The following is a 20,796-nucleotide window of genomic DNA, read 5'->3' on the forward strand; positions in this document are numbered from 1 at the left end:
GCACACCTGTGTTCCCAAGACAAACTGTTCAGTCCTGAACAGATCTATGGGAAAACTAAATCTTTGACTCAGTTTTGGCAACCTACAGCAAGAAAAATTAAAGACATGAAACAGGGACAGTAGCTTGGTGTTTGGATCAGTGTTTAAACTGTGAATGGATGCTATGTCACTTTTTCCTTTTAAAAACAAATGAATAAAAAATATTAGTAACGGCATTGTGGGGAAAAATATTGTGCTGCTAAATAATGAGGAAGACTGTTTCAATTAAGTTTTATTTTATGTTCAGTATGTGATAAAATTCCATGCATATTACAATGGAGAATGAAAACTACTTAATATAAAAATGCACTTTTAATTGAAAAATAAGTAGTTTGCTGCAATGCTTTATTACGTCTCCATTCTTCTCTGCACAAACATCATTCCAGGCGAGCCACTTACCCTGAAAGAGAGAAAAACTTATTGTATTTCTCATTAAATTTCCCTGTGTATTTCTACCAAAAGTAAGAAAATATTACCTGCACAGTGCTGATCGCTGATGCACCACCAACAATAGGGGAAATTTTTTTGTTGTATTTGGAAATAGTGTACAAATCTAGATGTATGATTTCCAGTTAGGTTTGGCATTCAGGTACAACGTGAATAGGTATTTGTACAATAAATATAGAAATTGCATTTAGTGACTGCATCAAAATGTATCCTGATCTGGTGATCCAAAATCAAGAATATAAAGAAAAATGAAAAAGTAAATGGAGAGGTGTAAAGAAATGACTTTTAAACCATAGCTTGGATTATAATCTGAATATCTAGGCTTCCGTTAACAGTCACAAGAACAGCGACATGCTTTAGGCCTTATAGTTTTTCAAAATCTCACGTCCTATATTTCTAGATGACAGTCTATAGTTGACATGGGTATTTCCAGTTCATCAGCAACATTACTCACCCTTTATCCTTTAAAACATTCCCTGATAAGGGCAACACAGGGCACGCCTTCATAAATCTCAAAATGCAGCGACTGAAAAAGCTATGTAAATGTTCTTCTCGCATGTTTATAGTGAAACTGGATGTGGTGTCGCACTGTAGGACAATGTTGTGAGTTTTCTTCTGGCTTTAGCACTCTACCATTTGAAAACTTACAGAAGAAAAGCTAGCAGATGCAGCTGTGCTCTTCTGCAAAAAATCTGGTAGTGTCAAGACTATGTATTTTTCTCCAGTATTTGTATAGGTTTCACACAACCAGTGAAAAATCATTACTTTCCTGAAATCCTGCAAGACTGTATAATTATAGCCATGCCTCAACCCAGCTGCAAAAACCTCCTGCTGACAGATTAAGCAGCATATATCACAGTATATACATGTTAAAACATCCCAATATCAACTAGTGAAAGGGGCCATGTTTCTTACAAATAGTATTCTGATCAAAGTCCTGGAGGGCTGGTGTAATGTCTATAGGACATTATTCCAACTTAACTATTAACCTAAATGAGCTAATTTGTTTGAAATAAATTAATCAAATTAAAGCTTGTTTCAAGTGTTGGCTTTTTAAAGAGAACTGAAAAGTCTGCAGACACACTGGCTCTCAAGACAGAGACCTCCCTTCTATGAAACGATAATTTCACGTTGCATCTGAAAAACCACAGGTTATTTAAGAAACCACCTAGAGTGTGCATTCTTGTAAACTGAGCCAAAATGTTTTCAATATATAAACATTTAGGCTACTAAAATTAATCCAATTAAGATGAATGAATTTACTGCTTGAATAAAGTATGTTTATAGAAACAGACAATCATGTAATTTACACTTTATCACTCTAGATCAAAACCTTATAATTATCTACTTTTCTAGTTTTTATATCTTATTTACTTCTTAAAGGGAAAGGGTAGCTACTGCAACCACATTTACACAACCAAGGACACAAATTCAAGCAATTACATTTCACAGTAAAAGGGTTAACAGAAATCTTTTTCTAGAACAGAAACCTTTGTCCAGGTCTTGGTATCCTTGTAGTCTTCAAATGGGCTGCACCTAGGATACAAAGAACACATAAACGAGCATCTTGATGCATTTTTGAAACAGGTTTATATATATATGAATTGTAGCAAACCTATTCATAACCTTCCATATTATATTACAACTTCATTTGCTAAAATAAGATTGTCCTTCCAGAACATCAGGTTACAGAAGTGAAAATGTGAGATTTTTCCAAAGAGTGAGTGTGTGTGAGGGTGGGTGTGTGGGTGGTTTAAAAAATTAGAAGACCCTGTGGTGGAAACGTGACGAGGTCAACTGCCTAAGGACAAAAACTGCAAAGGTAAATGTGAAAGCAAGGATACCAAAGGCAAGGGTAACTGCTGTGAATGCAGCCCTAGGTAAACTCAGGAAGTCTGTAAAACCCCACCTTCCCGAAGACAGAAAAATCAAGTTGTCCTAAATTTTTTACCAACAGTCTGTCGCTGTGCTTTACTCTCATTTCCCGGAGGTTTGGATTGCTTGTAATGCTCAAAGCAGAGTTCATGGAAAAAGAGGTGAACTTTTCTCCCTTTCACCAACAAATGGTGTCAGTATTTACGGACAGTTTTAAGTTAGCCGTAAGCATTTCAACTCATTTAATGCCACATGTTTTATCTACACATGCCATCAGAAATGACCTTGTTAAGTAGATGAAGGCCTTGTCTCTTTCAAAGCAGAACCACGGAGTAGAGGACGTGGACTGTGCCTCCTGGCTTGGAAGCTTTACTTGATTTCATTCTCTCTCAGCGACCAGAGGGAAAAGTGAGAAAACATCACAAACATCAATTAGATTAAAAGAAGCAAACAGCATGTGATTGTCAGGTTTAACCAAACATTACTCCTCTACACCACAAATAAGCTGCAACTGAGGTCAACTCAAAGCAAAAATCTGTATTTTCAATTTTTTTTTTGGCCACCTCTCTTGAATTAAGTGTTACGGAAAAGCTGTTCTGTCTGGTTTAAAACGGAAAGCTATAAATTTAAAAACAGGTTAGTGCATAAAAATATCACCACAAAAATATCTTAATGTCTACAACCGTTTTTTCCACAGAAGACTTTATTTTATGATGTTTTATGATGCATAATAAAAATTTACAGTAAATCTGCATGGTCCACTTGACATGCAGGGAAGTCTACTGAGATTACAATAAGCAAAGACAAAATTAGATTGGGCAACACTACACTTTTGGTTCTTTTAAAACCCCAAAATGTTTTAACAGTACAAAGGAAAAGGTAAAGAAGCAATTACCGCTTAAAACAAGCAGGTGTATACTCAAGAGCAGAAGGATTATGCCTGTATTGAAAGACAACACGGTCACATAAATGAGAAAAGTCAAAATGACAAAAAAGTCTGTAATCATAAAAAGTGCACACTTTCAATGAAGTTAAATGCAACTTTTTAAAACTAAGACAAAATGCCCCTTTAGCCCTGACATGCATTTACTAAAAGAAAAAACAAAGCATTTATGTATGGACTACACTTTATTTTGAGAAAGGTGTGAACACTTCTGCAAAGATTTGAAAGATTTTATAAAAGAAGCAGTACACTGAAGGCGCCATCATCCATCAAAACTTCCCTATTTTCCCCCACAGTAATTGGTTTGTTGGCTGTACACTTTTGCATTTGCAAGCCATTTTGGAGGGAAAAAACTAAATAAAAACAAAAACAAACCATCTGCACACAGCTTCAGGAGGATTTGCATTTAGACACATGCATGAGGCAAAATGCCAAAAAGCCACCCTTCAGAACAAACTTGCCACTGTACTAATTGGTAAGAGCACCAGTGAAGTTGATGGGTTTAAGCTTACCTTCAGTGTACTGAAAGTGGTACACAACCTGCTTTAAAAGATGAGACCATCCCTGCAGGCAGGCTCAAGTAGGACAGACCCCCTTCGGCACAGAAATACACCAAGGGCATGCTGCTGTGGCCTGCACACATACACCTAGGAAAATGTGAATATAAACAGCATTTACGCTGGCCTTTTCACAGAAAGACTGGTTGCCAGAGCTGCACGAACAAACACATGAATATATAAAAATGTATTGATGAAACAATACACTACATAAAAGATGTGTACAATCATTGAAAGCTTTTTGTCTTCTCTATGCAGCCTTGGCAACCCATAAACCTTCGCTACAATCAGAATCTCAACAATACAATAATTTATGTACAATAATTATATCTTCTGCAACAATTACCTGCAAGGGCCCAAGAATAAGCCGTTTTAAAATGGAAGGAAATAAAAAAAATCGAGGAAGATCAACCTTTAACAATTTCTAAGAACATCTGGAATGACCAGTAAGGAAATGAAAACTTGCCAACTAAATTGGGCCAATGGTCAAAGGGTGTAAATTAGTCTTCCTGGTCATCTGAGAATTCTTGGACCCCTACTTTGGTTGTATTTCAGAATAAAACAAAAATCTGTGGGTCAAAAATAAACATTACTTAAAAATATGGTTGCTATGAATCCTTCAGTCTCTGTAGCTATTTTGTGAGACACAATGTACTTGTTCTGTTGTCAGATCTTTTCCTGAATGAATGGGTGCTGAAGTGCCTGGTTGATGCTGATTCTCTTGGCTGGGTCCAGCATCAGTATCTGGTCCAATAAGTCCTTCAACTGGATAACCTTCTTGCGCTGATCTTCTGGCAGCCGCTGACAGCCAATCATGTCAGTTAACAGGTCCTTAGTAGGATTAATGGTGCTCATCACTGTAACCTTCTCCTGTTCGGAGAAACACAAACACAGGTTTATGAACACAGTTAACGAACGCACTATAACTGGCAACAGGAAACAAACTATGGGAGATGTCAAGGACAAAAAGTGTCCAGGCTAACTAAACATAGGATTGAATAAAAATACAAAAACTGGCATGGATGAGAAAATACATACCCTTTCAGTCACTTTATCTACTTCTATGTACAGGAAGTTCAAATTTTGATCGAAGTGCTGGTCCTTAAACAAGCCTTTCCTGATCATCTGTGGAGAACAAATGCATTATGTTTTGCACACAGTGTACAAACATCTAAAACAGAGATTTTATCTACATAAAACATGGTTTTCAAAATCCAAACAATGTTTATTAACCTTCTGTGTGGAAAAGTTGGGACTACAGTTGCAGAACAGATCTTCATGCTCTCTACAAGTAGATACGATTGTGCATTAAAAGTAGGAACTATTCATCGACCATTTTTACTTTAAAATTTGTGACTACAAATACATACTTGTGCATCAATAAGAGTAAAGGACATTTGGATACTAAAGCAAAATTGTACTGCTTCATCTGTAGCAGTTATTAAAACGTTAAAATAATCATAATAAGACCAGTGTGTTTCACAGACTGTAGCTATTCTAAGGTGCACATATCAAAAGCTTCTATCCAGGACAAAGGATAAATGAAAAAAATGAACTCTTGAAGCTATGTTGTTTCACAGATACTAACCCCACATTTTGCACATTTCATAGTTCTGATTGAAGCAACCACATAACGGTTTTGAAAATTGTAAACAAGTTTATCGATGCAACTGTTTTGTGATCAAACTTATTAAAACAATCAGAAATTCAGAATTTGCACTTCAGAACTTTCTGATGGTTATTCTTACCTTGTTGGGCATTTTTCCCTTGAGGTCCATTGCAAGTTTCAACATGTGGTTGTTCGTTTTGCCTGGAAACAAGATCTTTCCAGTGTACAGTTCATATAGGGTGCAGCCCACAGACCACATATCAATCCCATAATCATATGGTTTTCCAATGACTGCAGAAAGATACAATTAAATATGTTTATCACTTATGATATTTTTAGCACAAGATTGTTTTAAAAAGGATTTATTGATAAAACGTGGGTTTTACCAAGACTACCAATGTTGAGGCAGCTACTACAAATTAGCATATTGAAAAACAGTAATGCAACAAAAGTACTTACTGATCTCTGGTGCCCGGTAGAATCTACTAACAAGGTATGGGGTGATGTCATTATCTGCCACATGGGATGCTGATCCAAAGTCACACAATTTAAGGATAGTTTTAGATTCATTGACCTGTTGGGTAAAGACAAATGTGCAATGAACTTTTAATTGGTTTATGAATTGCTAAGGCATTATGAGGAGTACTATATACATTTAATAATCAAATTAAAATAGTAAACCACTCAGGTTGAATACATTTAATGAAATTTTAATATGCATCACTCACAAGAAAATGCAAACACAAATACAGATCAAAATCATAAGATGTTTTAAGTTTGAAAAATAATAAGCTGTTAGAGTGAAAAAGGAAATCACAAAATAGCACCAGGTATTAACCTCCCAGAGCATTAACACAGTCCTGGCAGCTGATGCATCTGCCTCTGGATAAAGTGCTTGGCCATGTTCTTGTCACTCTTTCTGTAATTTGGACATGAATTACAATTCTTACAGTGTATTTCTGTCAGATTTTGAACAGAACAATTCCAGATAGGCTTGCCATTATTCATAGCAGTTGAATTAAAATTGCTAAAACTGTAAAACTAAGTACTAAACAGAGAAGCTGGCATTTTTTTTTGTCAAGGAACAAGTAATAGGTTTATTCCATGCTGAAAAAAAGAAGAAAGAAAACACAACGTTTCGGCCATGGGGCCTTCTTCAGGTGTGAGCACCTTTTTTTTTTGCCAGATGACCTATGCTCAGTATTTTATCTCAAAGAACCACACTACTAAATCAACATACCCAACTGCTCCCTTTTTAAAATGTACATTATGTCCCCAATGAGCTGCCAACATAAAACAGGTTGTTACTTTTGTACTGTGCATCAGTATATTTACACAAAATAGTACTCCATGAGGGTATCACAAACTATCTAAAACACTAATAACCTGCAAGAAACAAGCAAACTTAAAATGTCTTTGCTGACAAATGCCAACTGAAAACCTCTATGTATTCTTCACAGAGCCTCAATCAAGTGCAACTTGTAGTCATCAGTAATGGCTTAAATATAAAGCTCTGTATAAATCAATCCAAATTATACATCTGCAATATATCTTCCCTATCAGAAACTATCTAAAAAAACTAATGAAAGGCATTCATTTGAAATAATTTTCCCCAACAATATCGTAAATACTACTGTGACCCTTAACATAAGATGGAATGGCATGTTAAAGAATGATTCATTTTGAAAGAAAATTTTGCTTCTTTAGGACTAGGAGCACGCTATATACGTTCTATACTGAATAGACTGTTTTCAACGGACTAGTGAAGTCAGCATGGTAACTCTTGGGACATACGTCCTCGGAACTTAATTCAGTTGTTAGGTCAATTCACTACCAAGAGGTGGCATCCATTCATGTTAAAACCCCAAAACCAATTACACTTTTTCCTTTTTGAAACCAATACAAGATAAAACGCAGCTCTGCTGCCAAGACCTTCAGCACACAAACTTCCTGAAAAACATTATCAACACAGACTATAACTACAATACAGATTTTAAATAATGTACCCATCATTAATTAAATATTCTAGAGTAGTAAAAACAGCATGCAACAAATTATATAGCAAAACAGACTGGAAGACAAGTACAGGACTTTGCAGTATACTCACCAGTATGTTGTCAGGTTTGATATCGGCATGCAAGATATTGCATCTTTTCAAAAGTTTCAGAGCCAAGAAGAGCTGCTGACTGTATGATCGTACTGCTTTAATATGAAGGCCTACATCCTTCCCATACTTCTTCAACACTTCCCGCAAATTCATGCTGAATAAAACAAACAATTAGACAATTACACAAACCTGCATATAAATAAGTCACAGTAAAGGATCATTTCCAGCTCCTCCTCCACATTCAAATGTCTGCCCCTCGGCAGTAATAGTGAGAGATACAACCATCATAGGAGCCCTACATGACAGCTGCAATTTACCTAACTATAATACTAGAAAAAAACAACTTTACAGTCTGTATAAAGAATTATGCATTAAAGCATTAATGGAATGCCATACTGCTCAAAAATTAGAACAGTATATCAAGCAGAACCATAGCTACACTGTTGAAAATTGGCACAATGGATCTGAAACACAGGGAAGGTTGAGATTGTCAACACAAAGTCAAGCTAGATTGTTAAACTTAGTAGTTAAAATAAAGACTACTGCCTCATTTCCACTGGCCACGTCCAGATGTAAACCTCTAGCTAAGACTCTGTTGGTATGTATAAGTTGAAAAAGTAAAATGTACTGCATTAAATTTCTATGAACTATTCTGTTCCATGAAAAACAACTTAAATACAAATGCAAGAATTAATCCAATTTGAAGTTGCACTTCCTCATTGCAAGAAAATTAAGTACAACTTTGTTAGACAATCGATATTCAAAAGAATAGGAAGTGTTTTAATGATGCAAAACTACAAGGCTCCTGAATGACGCCTAGAACAATCTAATTCGGAATTGTAGATGAGGATTAGCGCTTAGGCACCGCTGGTTTGAAGGGTAGCTACCTCACTAGCATACTGTGATTACGATTCCAAACCTGCAGAGATGTAAAAATCTACAGGGACTCATTAAACAGATGCCAATTCTCCTGAAGGCACTGCAGGGTTCAGTTTGAAAAACCAATGACATTATGACAAGTGCACATGGCCTCCAACTGTCCCATGCTGGGATAAAGGGATAAAGCAGAGCTGCTTGTACCATTTCCATTTACAAAATCAGAGAATAAGAATATTGCTGACTACAAATATATTAAAAAAATCCACACAATTTAAATTTACCATTTAACTTTAAGGACAAAGAAGATATCTAGAGTGCATTTCACAAGAAAGATGCTCCCCATTACCAGTAACACTTGTTCAAAAGTATAGGCTACATTAAAAATGACAGCAATCAAACTAATTATATAGTCTGGTTAACTGAATCCTAAATCATTTTGCTTAAATAACTTACATAGTTAAGAAATGGTTTTAGCTTCAATTCTTCCTATCATAAAAATATGACAAAACTCTATGCTTCTAATAGTGTGAAAGTAGTAAAGACAATTTACCTGAGGGGCTCAAACACTAGACAGAGATGCTGCTTGTGATAGAAGTGTCTGAAAAGTCGCAAGCAGTGAAACTTATCATCTGGATCAGCATCATTGAGCTTTTTAAGGAACTCCAGTTCCTTCAGTCCAGTCTTCTGCCTATAATGACATGTAATGATTCACAGCACTTTATTAATTTAATACTATATAGGTCAGTGGTTCACAGCCTTGGACCTGATGTTGGGGGTACACTGTATATACTGGTTTTCATCCCAGGGGAGCAACACACAGCCAGTGAAAACCGATGCCTTCAACTGATCTGCTTGTTTGTTTAGACTTTCGGTTTTCCTTTTGCTGTATTCAGTCCTGATTCTCAGAAATGCCATAGTCTAAGCATCCTGTTTTGTATACTGAAGCTGCTGGCAGCATTAATCATTCTCAAAATGCTTACCTTTATTTCTCACTAAACAGCTTTAATATGTGATCAATTTAAGATTAACAGACAAGATGAATTTATTGAGTTCTCCCCACAACGAACACTGTTTGCTTCTTCAGAGTCTCAATTGGTTATAAGTTGGGCAACACACCTGAAAGAGGGCACTTAAGAAAAACACATTGCTACAGTGTTCATGCAAGTTATTCAGCGTACCAGGAGTTGAAATTGAAGCGCCTGCAGCAGGTGTAATGGCACCCCGCATGCAGTTCAGTTTTATATTTACTACTTGTAGATAATGTCCATTATAAAACATTGCCACCTGTCAATTGGGAATGGCTGCCAATGTACAAACAGTACTCACATGAGCTCGTTGTTCCTGATGATTTTCACAGCCACCTCCTGATTTGCTCTAGCCATGTCTCTGGCCCGCACCACATTACTGAAGACCCCCTGGCCGGTGTAGCCATAAACACCATAGCGCTTGTCCAAAACCTCTCCAATATTCACGCCTGTAGATGTATAAAGTTGAAAGCTCTTATTATTACTATTTTCAAGTGTGCTCAAACATTGATACTTCAGAATTACCAGAAGACATAAAAGTCCCATTATACATTGTACACAAAATATTGACATTATGCTCACAAAATTTCCAAATACCTCCAACCTCAAAATGCATATTAAGACATTATGTTTTAAAAAAAGCTGTGAGAAATAAGGAACATTTACAACAGATTTAGTAGAAAAAAAACTTTGGTACATGGAAGGAGCAGTAAGGTCATGTAGAGTTAATGCCGTTAGATTAAGGAATTGCATCTTCCAACATTTGTGAAAAGACTATTTTAAAATGGCACCAAATTGGTCTGTGCTTTTTTGAATCAGCAAAGAAAGTCAGTATTAGGATAAATTATAAAATCAAATGCAAGCTCAACTTTGCCCAAGTTAATTTCTTAAACACTAAGAAGATGATTAATTGATCTTACGGTAGTAGCCTTCTGCATCAGTCCAGTTATCCCTGAGATTTGGGTTTTCTTTGAAGTCCTTGCCAATACCAGCAGCACGAAGTCTTGCACTCTGTTAATTGTACAATTCTAATTATTGCCTCAACACTGAATATGCCCCTTGTGTGTTGAAAAATTGAAATACCACAATTTTAATTTATTAAAGCAAATGGAGATCACAACAAAATATGGTCTATTGGATGATGCTGGTTTACAGAAAACTCAAGTCATTTCTAAAACAATCACAAGGCCTAAAAAACACACAAGGCACATACCAATTAATTTTTTAAATTCAGAAGTGTTGTTCAAAAGAATTAAAATTCTCTAGAAATTAAATTCCACTGAGCTAACATCAAAAATACTTACATCAAAATATGCGGCAAACATGTCATCGGATTCTGTAAACATATCTGGAGCTAATGGCTTCTTTGGATTTGATCCTGGAAAATGCATAAAGAAGTGGTCAGTGGTTTCCTTTTTATTCTCTAATAACAGAAAGAACTTGCTGTTCTTAAAGAAAATTGAACTATATTGAAAAGGTGATCTTCCCAAAACATTTCATGCCTACAGTTATGACATTACCCTTTGTTCTCCTGAAATAAATTTCTTTTGATGGTTTAGTCTATCACTTAAACTTCAAATCATCAGGAAAATTATACTTTTTTGTAGCAGGTACACTAATATTTTAATCGGCAGGCATGAAATAGGCAAATTATTCTGATTAATTTTGGTCATGAAAAGGATCAGTTAACTGTAAAAGTTGCCAGCTAATAGCATGTGACATCCACTGAAATCAACACCGCTATCTGTGACATGCTTTGTACCAGGATTCAAACACTGTCTTGTGGGATTCTGTCCCACAGCAGGATGTTCTTTTGGTAGACTGTGGACAAGCATGGGCCCGTTCACTGGTCTCCCAAATACACGCCACACTTTATTCCACAAATCTTCAGCAGGGGCAGGTTTAGTAAGTAGGGCACCCACAGCTTAATCTGTCACATTCTCATCTCGCAAGAAAATGTAACACCATCTAATTTTATTTCAAACATCAGCGAGAATGAATGTTCAGCTACCTCCTCATAGTTGTACTGCTCATGGACAGGTTGATGTGACATGGCATTTCTGATATAGTGCAGCTGGCAATGTAAAACCTGTCTGACTAGCATACGGACGGCAAATGCATTGTTCGCTTGATGATCAGGGTACTGTGGTTCCTTCAGTGTTCTTTTTCATGGGGCTCAACATTCAGTTTAAATCACAAACACTGTGCCCAAACAAGTCTTAGTAATGAGGCAATTTAGCGCTTATTCAACAATCACTAGAATTTCACCCAGTTACAAATGATCAATACCCAAAACCTTTGATCAATACCTCAAAACCATATATTCACTTAAAAAATTGTAATTCATGCTCAGTATGATTATATGCCTGTGCCAAAAAAGTCAAAATTTAAGGATATTTAAAGATGCATCAACACTACATGAAAGTGATGCTAAGTGGGTTTTTTTTCTTTTGAACCCTGCTGCAAAATATGTCAATGAACAAATAAACAACAAGCACATAAAAATGAGATAATCAGAAAATATTTGGTCTGGATCCCAACTACAATCATTTCAAGTACTTCCCACAACGTTTACGCCTATGGGATCTCACAGAGAAGCACATAATGTTACCACTACACAGAATCGAGCATTCTGCTTGAGATATTAAAGGTTTGTGCTCGATTTTTCAAGATTTTAATTTGTTATTCTGCTTCATGAGTACAATATATACAATACAAGACAGCAGGTGTTTAAAAATCCTACAACAGATCAAACTGATGTGCAGTTGTTTTAATTGATTATGCACTGATCTACTTCTTCCAGTTTTTTTCTGACTAACTATAGATCAGCTAGATCAACTCTAGAATTAGAACCAAAAGATTTTTAGTTTTCACTCCGAAAAAGAAACTACAGTCTTATGTTAAGATGCGATTTGATGTTTTTGGATCTGGGGAAAAAAAGGCACCATGAGATAAGCAATCCCCCCTTCCCCACTAACCATCTTTTTCCACAGCGATGAGGTTGTGCTTGGCTTTAACGTTGGCCTCAAAGGTGTCCACGTTCTCCCTCTCATACTCCTTGACATCAGCAGCTACTCGCTCCAGGATATCATCGGGGGAAGGAGAGCGGCTCCTGGTGCTACTCTGGGGGCTGCTGGGCTCCGAAGGAACTGACATGTTGCTGTCCTCGTTAACAGCTTTGTATTTCTGGAGAAATACAGTACAAATGTTCTGTCACTTTATGACGTGCAGCTGTTTGCTTTTGCAATGTGTTCAAATATAGTACAGCAGCACACTGAAATTACTTGGGATGCTAAGGATGTTTCTTAGCTCAAACATTTCTACAATGCTGTGCAAGTGTGTAGAGATACAGACCCAAGTGTTCAACTCCAATGTCTTAAAGTAGCCAATTTAATAGAATTAGTTAACATAAGTTAGAATGTTAACTATCTGAAAAGACAGAGCAATCTTTTATTACTATTATCAATAAGTGCATCATTACAATCAATATTATGCTTAAAAATAAGTGAATGAGATTATCGGAGATGAGTGGAATTCATTCTTGTTTGTAACTATAATTACAAAACTAAAAAGCAAACCTCCACGATGGCCTGTCGTTGTAGCCTCCTCTGTTCAATGACAGCTTCTTCATCCTCTTCATCCACATCATAATCTTCCAGACTGAGAAAGAGAAATTAAGTACCAAACTCAGACACAGTTATGCAATATAGTAAGATACTCAGTCAATAACATATGATTTCCTAAACTATGTACTAAACGTTAAACCAACTAGAACATCTGTAGGATCACATGCATAAAGAACAGCACACCTTAAGTAGGAAAAGTGCTTCTCCAAGTATCCAATTGAAATGTTTAAAATCTATAAGCCTTACACTTCATCTGAAGAGGATTCCTGATCAGCTTTCATTCCCTCTGAAAGGCTGCCTTTAAACTTGTCTTCCTTGTCTCTGCTGCGTCTCCGCCGGCGATCTCTGGACCCTGATCTCCACCTCGGTCTGTACCGGCCTAGCCTGTCTCTATCCAGTGACCTAGAACCACAAAGTCTGCATCACAATTGGAGCCAATGAAACAGAGCGAAGCTGTATGACTGTGTGTTTTTCTAGGATGAGATTAAAGGGAGGGGAGAAATCTGAAACTGCAACAATTTACAAATGTCAAGCAAAGAGATAAAAACCCATTATTCTGAGGACCAAACTGTCTTCTGGAACCAAACGTTAGAACACCAGACCAGTAAAATACTTTACTATGAAATTGCAAATGCGTGCAGGTAATTTCACATCCTAATTAGAATTTTTACATTTTACGATCCTAACAAAAGAATAGGACAACTTATAGCTTTGATACAAAGACATAGAAGACAGCCTTGGCAGTTATTTTAACAGCTAAGAGGACACAAGATGCAGGGATCAAACTTCGTAGGAAAGTACCCTATTAAGAAATCTGAATGATACAAATGTAGTTTTTGGAAGCTTAATATTGACAGAGTCTCACTGCAACTGCAAGTCAGACCTATAAATTACCTCCTATTAAAATAAGGATTGCACATTCATGATTAAGGTGGTTCTTCTGTTCTGAAGTTTAGCACTCAAAATAAAAAATAAACATCATAGTCCTACACATCACTAGTCCGACTACATTCCAATAATGGTGTTGTCTTTCATTTTGGAAGGAGTGAAGCTGGCTAAGGAAAAATTTTTTTTTTTTAAATAAACACAACACATAAAAAGGAAAAGGATATACTAGGAAAAAGGAAATACTAACTTGTATTTGCCAATCAAGTCATGGTCTATTATAAGCAGATGACCGATGCTCATCATAACAGAGCATCTACCTGCCCATGTGACTATCTCCGTTATTGAAAGTTTTTATAGAAAATGTTTCCTCTGACATCTATTTACCGCTTTAGAGAAATACGTCAATGCAAGACTTGCAGCAAAATCACAAGAGGAGGAAACCCCTTGCAAAGCTGGAACATGTTTTACAAGAATTTACCTGCACCGAATAATTTATTGTAGGAAATTTACTACTTAACCCCTGAGAAGGAAATCTTTTTCAGGAGGATTTCTAGGAACACTGCCAGCACTAAAATGGGCCTGACTGTAGTCTATCTGGTTCTTTACACAATTTAGTGACAAAACCATACGCCCATTTTCCCTGCATTTTAACAGATCCAAAACACTCCCTTCCCATTTGAGTAAAGTCTGACCCCATGCAATGTCAACATTTTGTTTTCTGTGTAGTTTTATTTTTTTACTCTGTAGCTTGTTCTCTGTTAATATGGTCTTTTTGTATATTGGGTCATTTATTTCCTGGGAAGAAAGGTGGGAAATACATCTGGGTTGATGGGATTGGAGAAAGCGTCGCGTTAGTTAAAAAAAAAAAGCACGTACCGCCTCCGGAGGGGTGAGCGGCTCCTCCTGCGGGGGGAACGGCTGCGTCTCAGCGGGGAGCGAGACCTCCTCCTCAGGGGGGACCGGCTCATCCTGCGTCGGGGGAGCAGGGGACTCGTGTCCCTCGACTTGTCCCTCCTCCCTGGCACTTCATCCCGCGATCGCACCCTGCAAAGCAACAGGTGAGCTGCTCAGAATCCCCACGACTAGCAAGGGGAAAAAAACCACAGATAAACCTAACACTAGCAGCTGTAATACAGGAGCTTACAACAGCATTAGCTTGCAAGATACTCCACCATTACATGGAAAATTATATTTCCATAATGCACCCTTTTATATATTTAAAGCAGGCACTTCCTTTACACATTGCAGAAAGTGAAACTTTCTAATTTAAACAAAACATGGGAAGACAAGGACATCCCAAAAACACTTAAGATAAACTCAGTTTTCAGGTTTGAAAGGAAAAGCTCATTTTAACACCCACAACGTTTAAACATTGTATGATTTTTTTATCCATCAGAAAGGTTACTCACTAAAACCTCTCAAATCTATGAAGGATACAAAAGGAGATGCCATTTTACTGGTCTTCACAGGCTGCACAACCCCCTGGAAAAAAAAAGAGTGCTCATAACCTCTTCCACAATGAAAGAAGGAAGAAACGCACCTGACAGGCGAAAGTCTCAGCCGGTCCGATTCTCGTCTCCGGCGATCCCCTGAGCGACTCCGTCCTCTCCTTGCTGGAGACTTGTTTCGAGAGGCAGAGCGGCTCTGCTTTGACCTCCTGTCTGTTGCCTGTGTGTTCAAGGAAGGTGGCGACCTGCTGCGCTTCAATGCCCTCTCTTTCCGCCTGGGGGAAGAGCTACGTCTTTGCGGGCTGTGTCCACGTTTTCTGCTGGGTGACCTGTTCTCCTTGCCAGACGAGGCGTCCTTAGAGGGCGACTTGGCTGGTTTCTTCTCCTTCTCCTTCTCTTTCTCGGCCTCTGAACGCCTTGATCTCCTCTCCTTGGACCTGGATCTTCGTTCACGAGATCTACTCTTCCGGTCAGGAGACTTGGATTTCCGACTCCGGTCCCTGTTTTTGCCGTCACTGGAGGGTGGAGGCGATCGCTTACTTGCTCTGCTTTTTTCTACTTCACCCGAGGGTGAGGCGGATTTCCGGGCTCTCTCAGCTGAAGAGCGCCTTCTAGTAGTTGGAGATTTTGATTTCCTGGTCCTCTCTTTAGACCTCGCAGGACTTTTAGATCGCCTCCTGTCCTTAGATCTGCTCCGTGCTTTTGTCCTATCTTTGGTACCACCTTCAGTTCCACTGCTCTTACTTTTCTTCTTTTCTGATTTATGCTGTTTCGCCCGGTCCTTGGACTTACTTCGACTCCTTCGTTTTGAACTAGATTTATGGTCTGTGGACTCTCGTTTGCTTTTGGAGTCCTTGACTGTCTGTGACCTGCCCTGGCTTTTGGGAGTAACAGCCTTGGCAGGGCCTCGCTGTTCCCCATTACGTGCCCTTTCTTGAATCTCCCCTTCCTCTTCCGAACCAGAGTTATAACCCTGCAGTATCAAACCCATCCCAGACTGGACTTTCCCTTCCATCAGTTCATTGTCAAGCTCTGCTTTAATCATCGCCCTCTGTTTCTCCAGATCTTCTAAGACTGCCATGTCATCCAGCTTGGGACGCTTTGAAGGAGAAGCACCATCTTTGCTTGTGGCATTAACAGAGGTGTTTGGGCCACTGTCCTTACGCTTATGTTTCTTATGTTTGTGCTTGTGCTTGTGTTTCTTGTCCTTATCTTCCTCGGAGGAGTGCTTATGCTTCTTGTGTTTGCTCCGATGCTTATGCTTCTTCTTCTTGTGTTTGCTGTGTTTGGACTCAAGCTTGTCTTCTTCCTCCGATACGTCTCCATTCTCTTCGTTTCCGCTTTTCCCAGAGCTCTCAGCATCCTCGCCTCTGTGGAGCACAAATTTAAACAGTAAACGTCTGAGTATCCACAGACGTTATTCAAAGCATTTTAAGATCTTTTACTAATTTGATGACTTGAGTTTGTCCTAAAAAAAATGAAAGAAATAACTAAAACTCCTCAAAGCCATTTTCCTGGTGTCAAGTTTAAAGACAAATGAGGTACTGCAGTTGGAAACAGAATATCTTTTACACAAATTAGGTTTTTAAGGAATCTATCGAAGTAGACCAGAAAATTAAAATAGTGTTCTGGAACTGCTATGCCCTGTCCTATAATTTCTTCTCTTATTAAAATGCACATATTAGAAATGTAAAACATAAATATGTACTGCAGGACTAGTAAATCCAAATTTGCGCTGCTCATCTAAGGTATGCCGCATATCTTTACAGGAGACGTGTTTTTAACCAGCATGACATTTTGGCTGACCCAAGTTTCTAAACTGTAAGCGTCAAGTGCAAAGGTTTAATTTAGCTTGGTTTTAACTGAACAAAATGCTCTTCCTCTAGCTGACTCCAGCCAACCCAAATCCATCTGCACTCCAATAATAATATTAACTCCTTACACTTACTGTATATAGTGCTTTTGCGGACACTCCACTGAAAGTGCTTTACAGGTAATGGGGACTCTCCTCAATCACCAATGAGTAGCCCTCACCTGGATGATGCATCAGCAGCCAAAGTGCACAACTAGGCTCACCACACACCAGCTACCAGTGGGGAGGCAAACAGAGTGATGAAGCCAATTTTTAACTGAACACCTCCATTGGGGAGATCATGAATGCATTCAAATCATGATACAGCCCTGAACTTCAAACGTGAAGCTCATTAGTTAATTCACTCGGAAGCCCCCGAGCCATTTTTTTTCTTATTGTGAAAAGCAGAACCAGAGTTTGGATTGAGGCTGCCCTGCCAGCCATGTGGGTTACTTATGTGGCAAGGCAAATACACCCTTGATGACCTTTAAATAAAGCTCAGCCTTGTAATGACAGACCTTGTGTGTTATCGCCTGAGCAATCAATCACAGACCGGACTTCTAATTTATAAGGGCAAATGTAGGAAGATGAAAAAATTCACCAATGGGATTCGTTTCTGAATTTGTTTCAACAAAAGGTAGACAATTTAAATGAATGTGCAACAGAATATCAATCCTCGTTTTTGCTACAAACACTCACTATTAAAATAAGTTTAATAAATGTGAAAACAGAACCAGAGGAATGCAGGTGTCTATTGCTAGCTAGGGACAAATGTCTTTTTTGCAACCTCCATGTTCCTAAATTGTTCCTGCTCTGAAGAGCATCATTTCATTTTCAAACCATGTTCATCTGCTAGTGCACATAGTTGCAGACTTGACTACTGGCTAATAAAGTCAATTAAAACAGTGGGTGAACATCTTCTACATCATCTAGGTGGGGCTACACATTGGTGGTGGTGGAGATTCCCCATTACCTGTAAGCACTTTGGGTGGAGTGTCCAGAAAAGTGCTACATAAGTGTAAGGAATTGTTTTTATTAAAGAAACGAGCATTAGTACCCAACCTAAAAACACCACCTCACGGATTCTACACTAGAGAATTCACTATTAAAGAAAACTATCACTTCATCGCATGACTGTTTAATAAACATACATAAGATAGTCAGGTAGTTTAGAAATTAAAATAGTGATTACACTTACTACAAATGGAGGGCACCAATAATTTTTGTGACCACAGAAAGACTGCACAATATACTATATACAATTACTATGTTACAGTCATCCTTTTTCACAACACTAGATCTACACAGATCAGTGCCTCCAGAATGTACCAACTAATAAATGTCATCATACTCATTTGTGTGTATATTTAGTGTAACTCCACAAGTATGTGAATCAAAATACTAGAACACAACTGGATAATACAATTTGTGGCTCTGATATAATTACCAGACCAACTTAAAAAAGCCCCAAGTTTAAATTGTCCACAAGTTTCAGGAGGAACTATTGTCTTGAGAATGTCTGTGCATGTCTTCAGCTTATATCATGAAATGTATAATCATACATTACGCCTATTTCAGAATATTGTCATTTTTGAGTCACGAAATCTGGGTGGCTCTTTTTAAAGTTAAGCGATTTCGAGATCACGTTCATTTCTTAAAATTAACCAACCATAAAGCTAGTTTTGCACGATTTGGAAATACTGTTGTTACATGCTTGGTCTTGAACCAGAAACGTGCATTTACAGATGTATTCCTATCCATTTTTTATTGAACGATTTACTTATTTACATTAAAAACAGTCTTACCATGAAAAAAAACCCAGAATTAACCAGACTGGTAGTATATAAGGTCACTTCACGTGAAAGACGCGTGAAAAGAGCGCACTTTTCCTTAGTATTTTTCTAAACCTGCCCGACTGAATTACTAGAGGATTTTAGAAACTAAGATCGCCCCTTTTCAGTGGTCAGACTGAGGTTCGGGGTGCAAATTATTGCTTAATTAAAACCTTAATTTAACAGTTTCAATTGTTAAAAACCTAACACCGCACACTTTGTCAAAACACCAGCGGTGAGGAATAATCAAACTTTCAGATTTGCGCCTGGTGAAAGAACATTCCCAGATCGCCTTTGTCATATGAAAGCGTATCATAAATTCACAATCGAAATGATCTTTATTGAAACCCATTTAGTTCTGTTTTGCATAAATCAGTCCAGGTTTATGCAAAGAAGAGCTTAGCCATTGATCTGCAGATAAGAACTGAGGCAAGAACTGTCCGCAAGACACCTGGATAAGGTTTTGACGTATTTTCAAAATCGAAACCTATAGCTAAGGTTAGCAAGTGAGGATCTAACTCCCGAAAAGTTTTTTGGTTAGGTTCAGGCAATAGAAGTATCCCCAATCTGGAAGAACCGACCAGTTTGCGGCTTGATTCTTTTACAGGCATTAAAAAAATCACTGGATTATTAAATAAATCGTTAAAAACCCGAGAAGTTACTGATATGGCTTGATAATACAAGAACCTTCGGGACGCTTTAAGCGTAAACAACAAATCCACGATTTTCGGAAGTTATGATCATCTTACGTTAAAACGGCCTACAAGACGGCAAAAACAAAACATGCTCTCTAGTACAAAAAACGTGGAGAGGACCGAAGTGTAGGCCCCGATTTTTTTTTCTGCTTTTGGAAAACAAAAAAACAGATCGTGTCGGCGTGCAAGACGTGAGCAATCATTTGCCTGAAACAAAAATAAAGGCTGAATCCAGCTGCAGGGCGCGAAGCCACTTTGTCGGATGGAGGCACGATGTGCTCTGTTGTTTGTTCAGCACAGCAACACGGTTACTAACAGCAGCGAGAACAGACACCCGCTGGGTGGCGGATCAACTATCCGGCCTCAGTTTTCTAAGCAAGTCCTCGCCGTTGGAGTCCGTTCGTGTGGCAGATGGCCGTTCCCACGCTTTAGGGAAGATCCCGATTTCCGAAAAGCGAATGCGTGTCGATTTCCCCTATCACACAAAGTCAAACTTAGCTGTTTTCAACCGGGAACACTGTACTATCCCCCCCACGTTTCCCCATCTCGCACGCACTTGCGAAACGCAAAACTAAGAAGCAACAACACGTCTGTGAACACCACGGCTTCACGTATACATAACAAAATCCTTTACCACCGCCACCATCCTACCAAAACCCCGAAATTTAGCATTTCGGTCTCTTTTGGCGTACAAAACTAGAATATTATGGTTATTTCTTACTCTAGCTCTTTGCCACTGTCCAAGCTCTTTCCGTCCACCTCCGTCTCCATGTCGGCCATTTTCACCAGCGAGTGCGGCGACTGCGTCTGCGCACTCCGCGCACCAGCTACAGCAAGGGAGCGTCGCGGTATTACCACCTCAACGTGTGTCACCCTCTAAAAGGGTGCATTTAACCTTCGCAGCTTGAGTAGGGACACCCCGTTTCACGAAGTCCTTCGCAATATGCCAACCATTCAAATAATAAGTTAAAGTT

At 38.3% G+C, this 20,796-nt stretch overlaps 1 protein-coding gene across 2 annotated transcripts; it reads right to left on the minus strand.

Moving 5' to 3' along the window:
* Positions 1-254: 254 nt before the first annotated feature.
* LOC148833010 (serine/threonine-protein kinase PRP4 homolog) lies at positions 255-20,612 on the minus strand. 2 transcript variants are annotated; one of them, XM_088918056.1, is made up of 17 exons: positions 20,544-20,612; positions 15,536-16,813; positions 14,872-15,039; positions 13,354-13,509; positions 13,060-13,141; positions 12,460-12,667; positions 10,786-10,859; positions 10,402-10,492; positions 9,783-9,930; positions 9,007-9,144; positions 7,578-7,731; positions 5,930-6,044; positions 5,610-5,761; positions 4,900-4,986; positions 3,817-4,731; positions 1,977-3,301; positions 255-439 (listed from the first exon to the last, which is right to left on the minus strand). In XM_088918056.1, the coding sequence occupies exons 1-15, from the start codon at positions 20,600-20,602 to the stop codon at positions 4,528-4,530; spliced, it is 3,114 nt and encodes a 1,037-aa protein (XP_088774182.1). In that variant the 5' UTR covers positions 20,603-20,612; the 3' UTR covers positions 255-439; positions 1,977-3,301; positions 3,817-4,527. The 2 variants fall into 2 exon arrangements, with proteins under 2 accessions (XP_088774182.1, XP_088774181.1); XM_088918055.1 differs by having other exon boundaries at positions 1,977-4,731.
* Positions 20,613-20,796: the final 184 nt, after the last annotated feature.

This window comes from Atractosteus spatula, chromosome 6, assembly GCF_055471065.1.
Source record: "Atractosteus spatula isolate fAtrSpa1 chromosome 6, fAtrSpa1.hap1, whole genome shotgun sequence".
Lineage (NCBI taxonomy): Eukaryota > Metazoa > Chordata > Actinopteri > Semionotiformes > Lepisosteidae > Atractosteus > Atractosteus spatula.

Coding starts and splice junctions, on each gene's coding strand:
- LOC148833010 (XM_088918056.1), bottom strand. CDS start 20,602: ATGGCCGACATGGAGACGGAGGTGGACGGAAAGAGCTTGGACAGTGGC. Junction 13,142..13,353: donor GAATCCTCTTCAGATGAAGT/GTAAGGCTTATA, acceptor TCTCTTTCTCAG/TCTGGAAGATTATGATGTGG. Junction 4,987..5,609: donor AGGGAAAAATGCCCAACAAG/GTAAGAATAACC, acceptor TGTTCTCCACAG/ATGATCAGGAAAGGCTTGTT.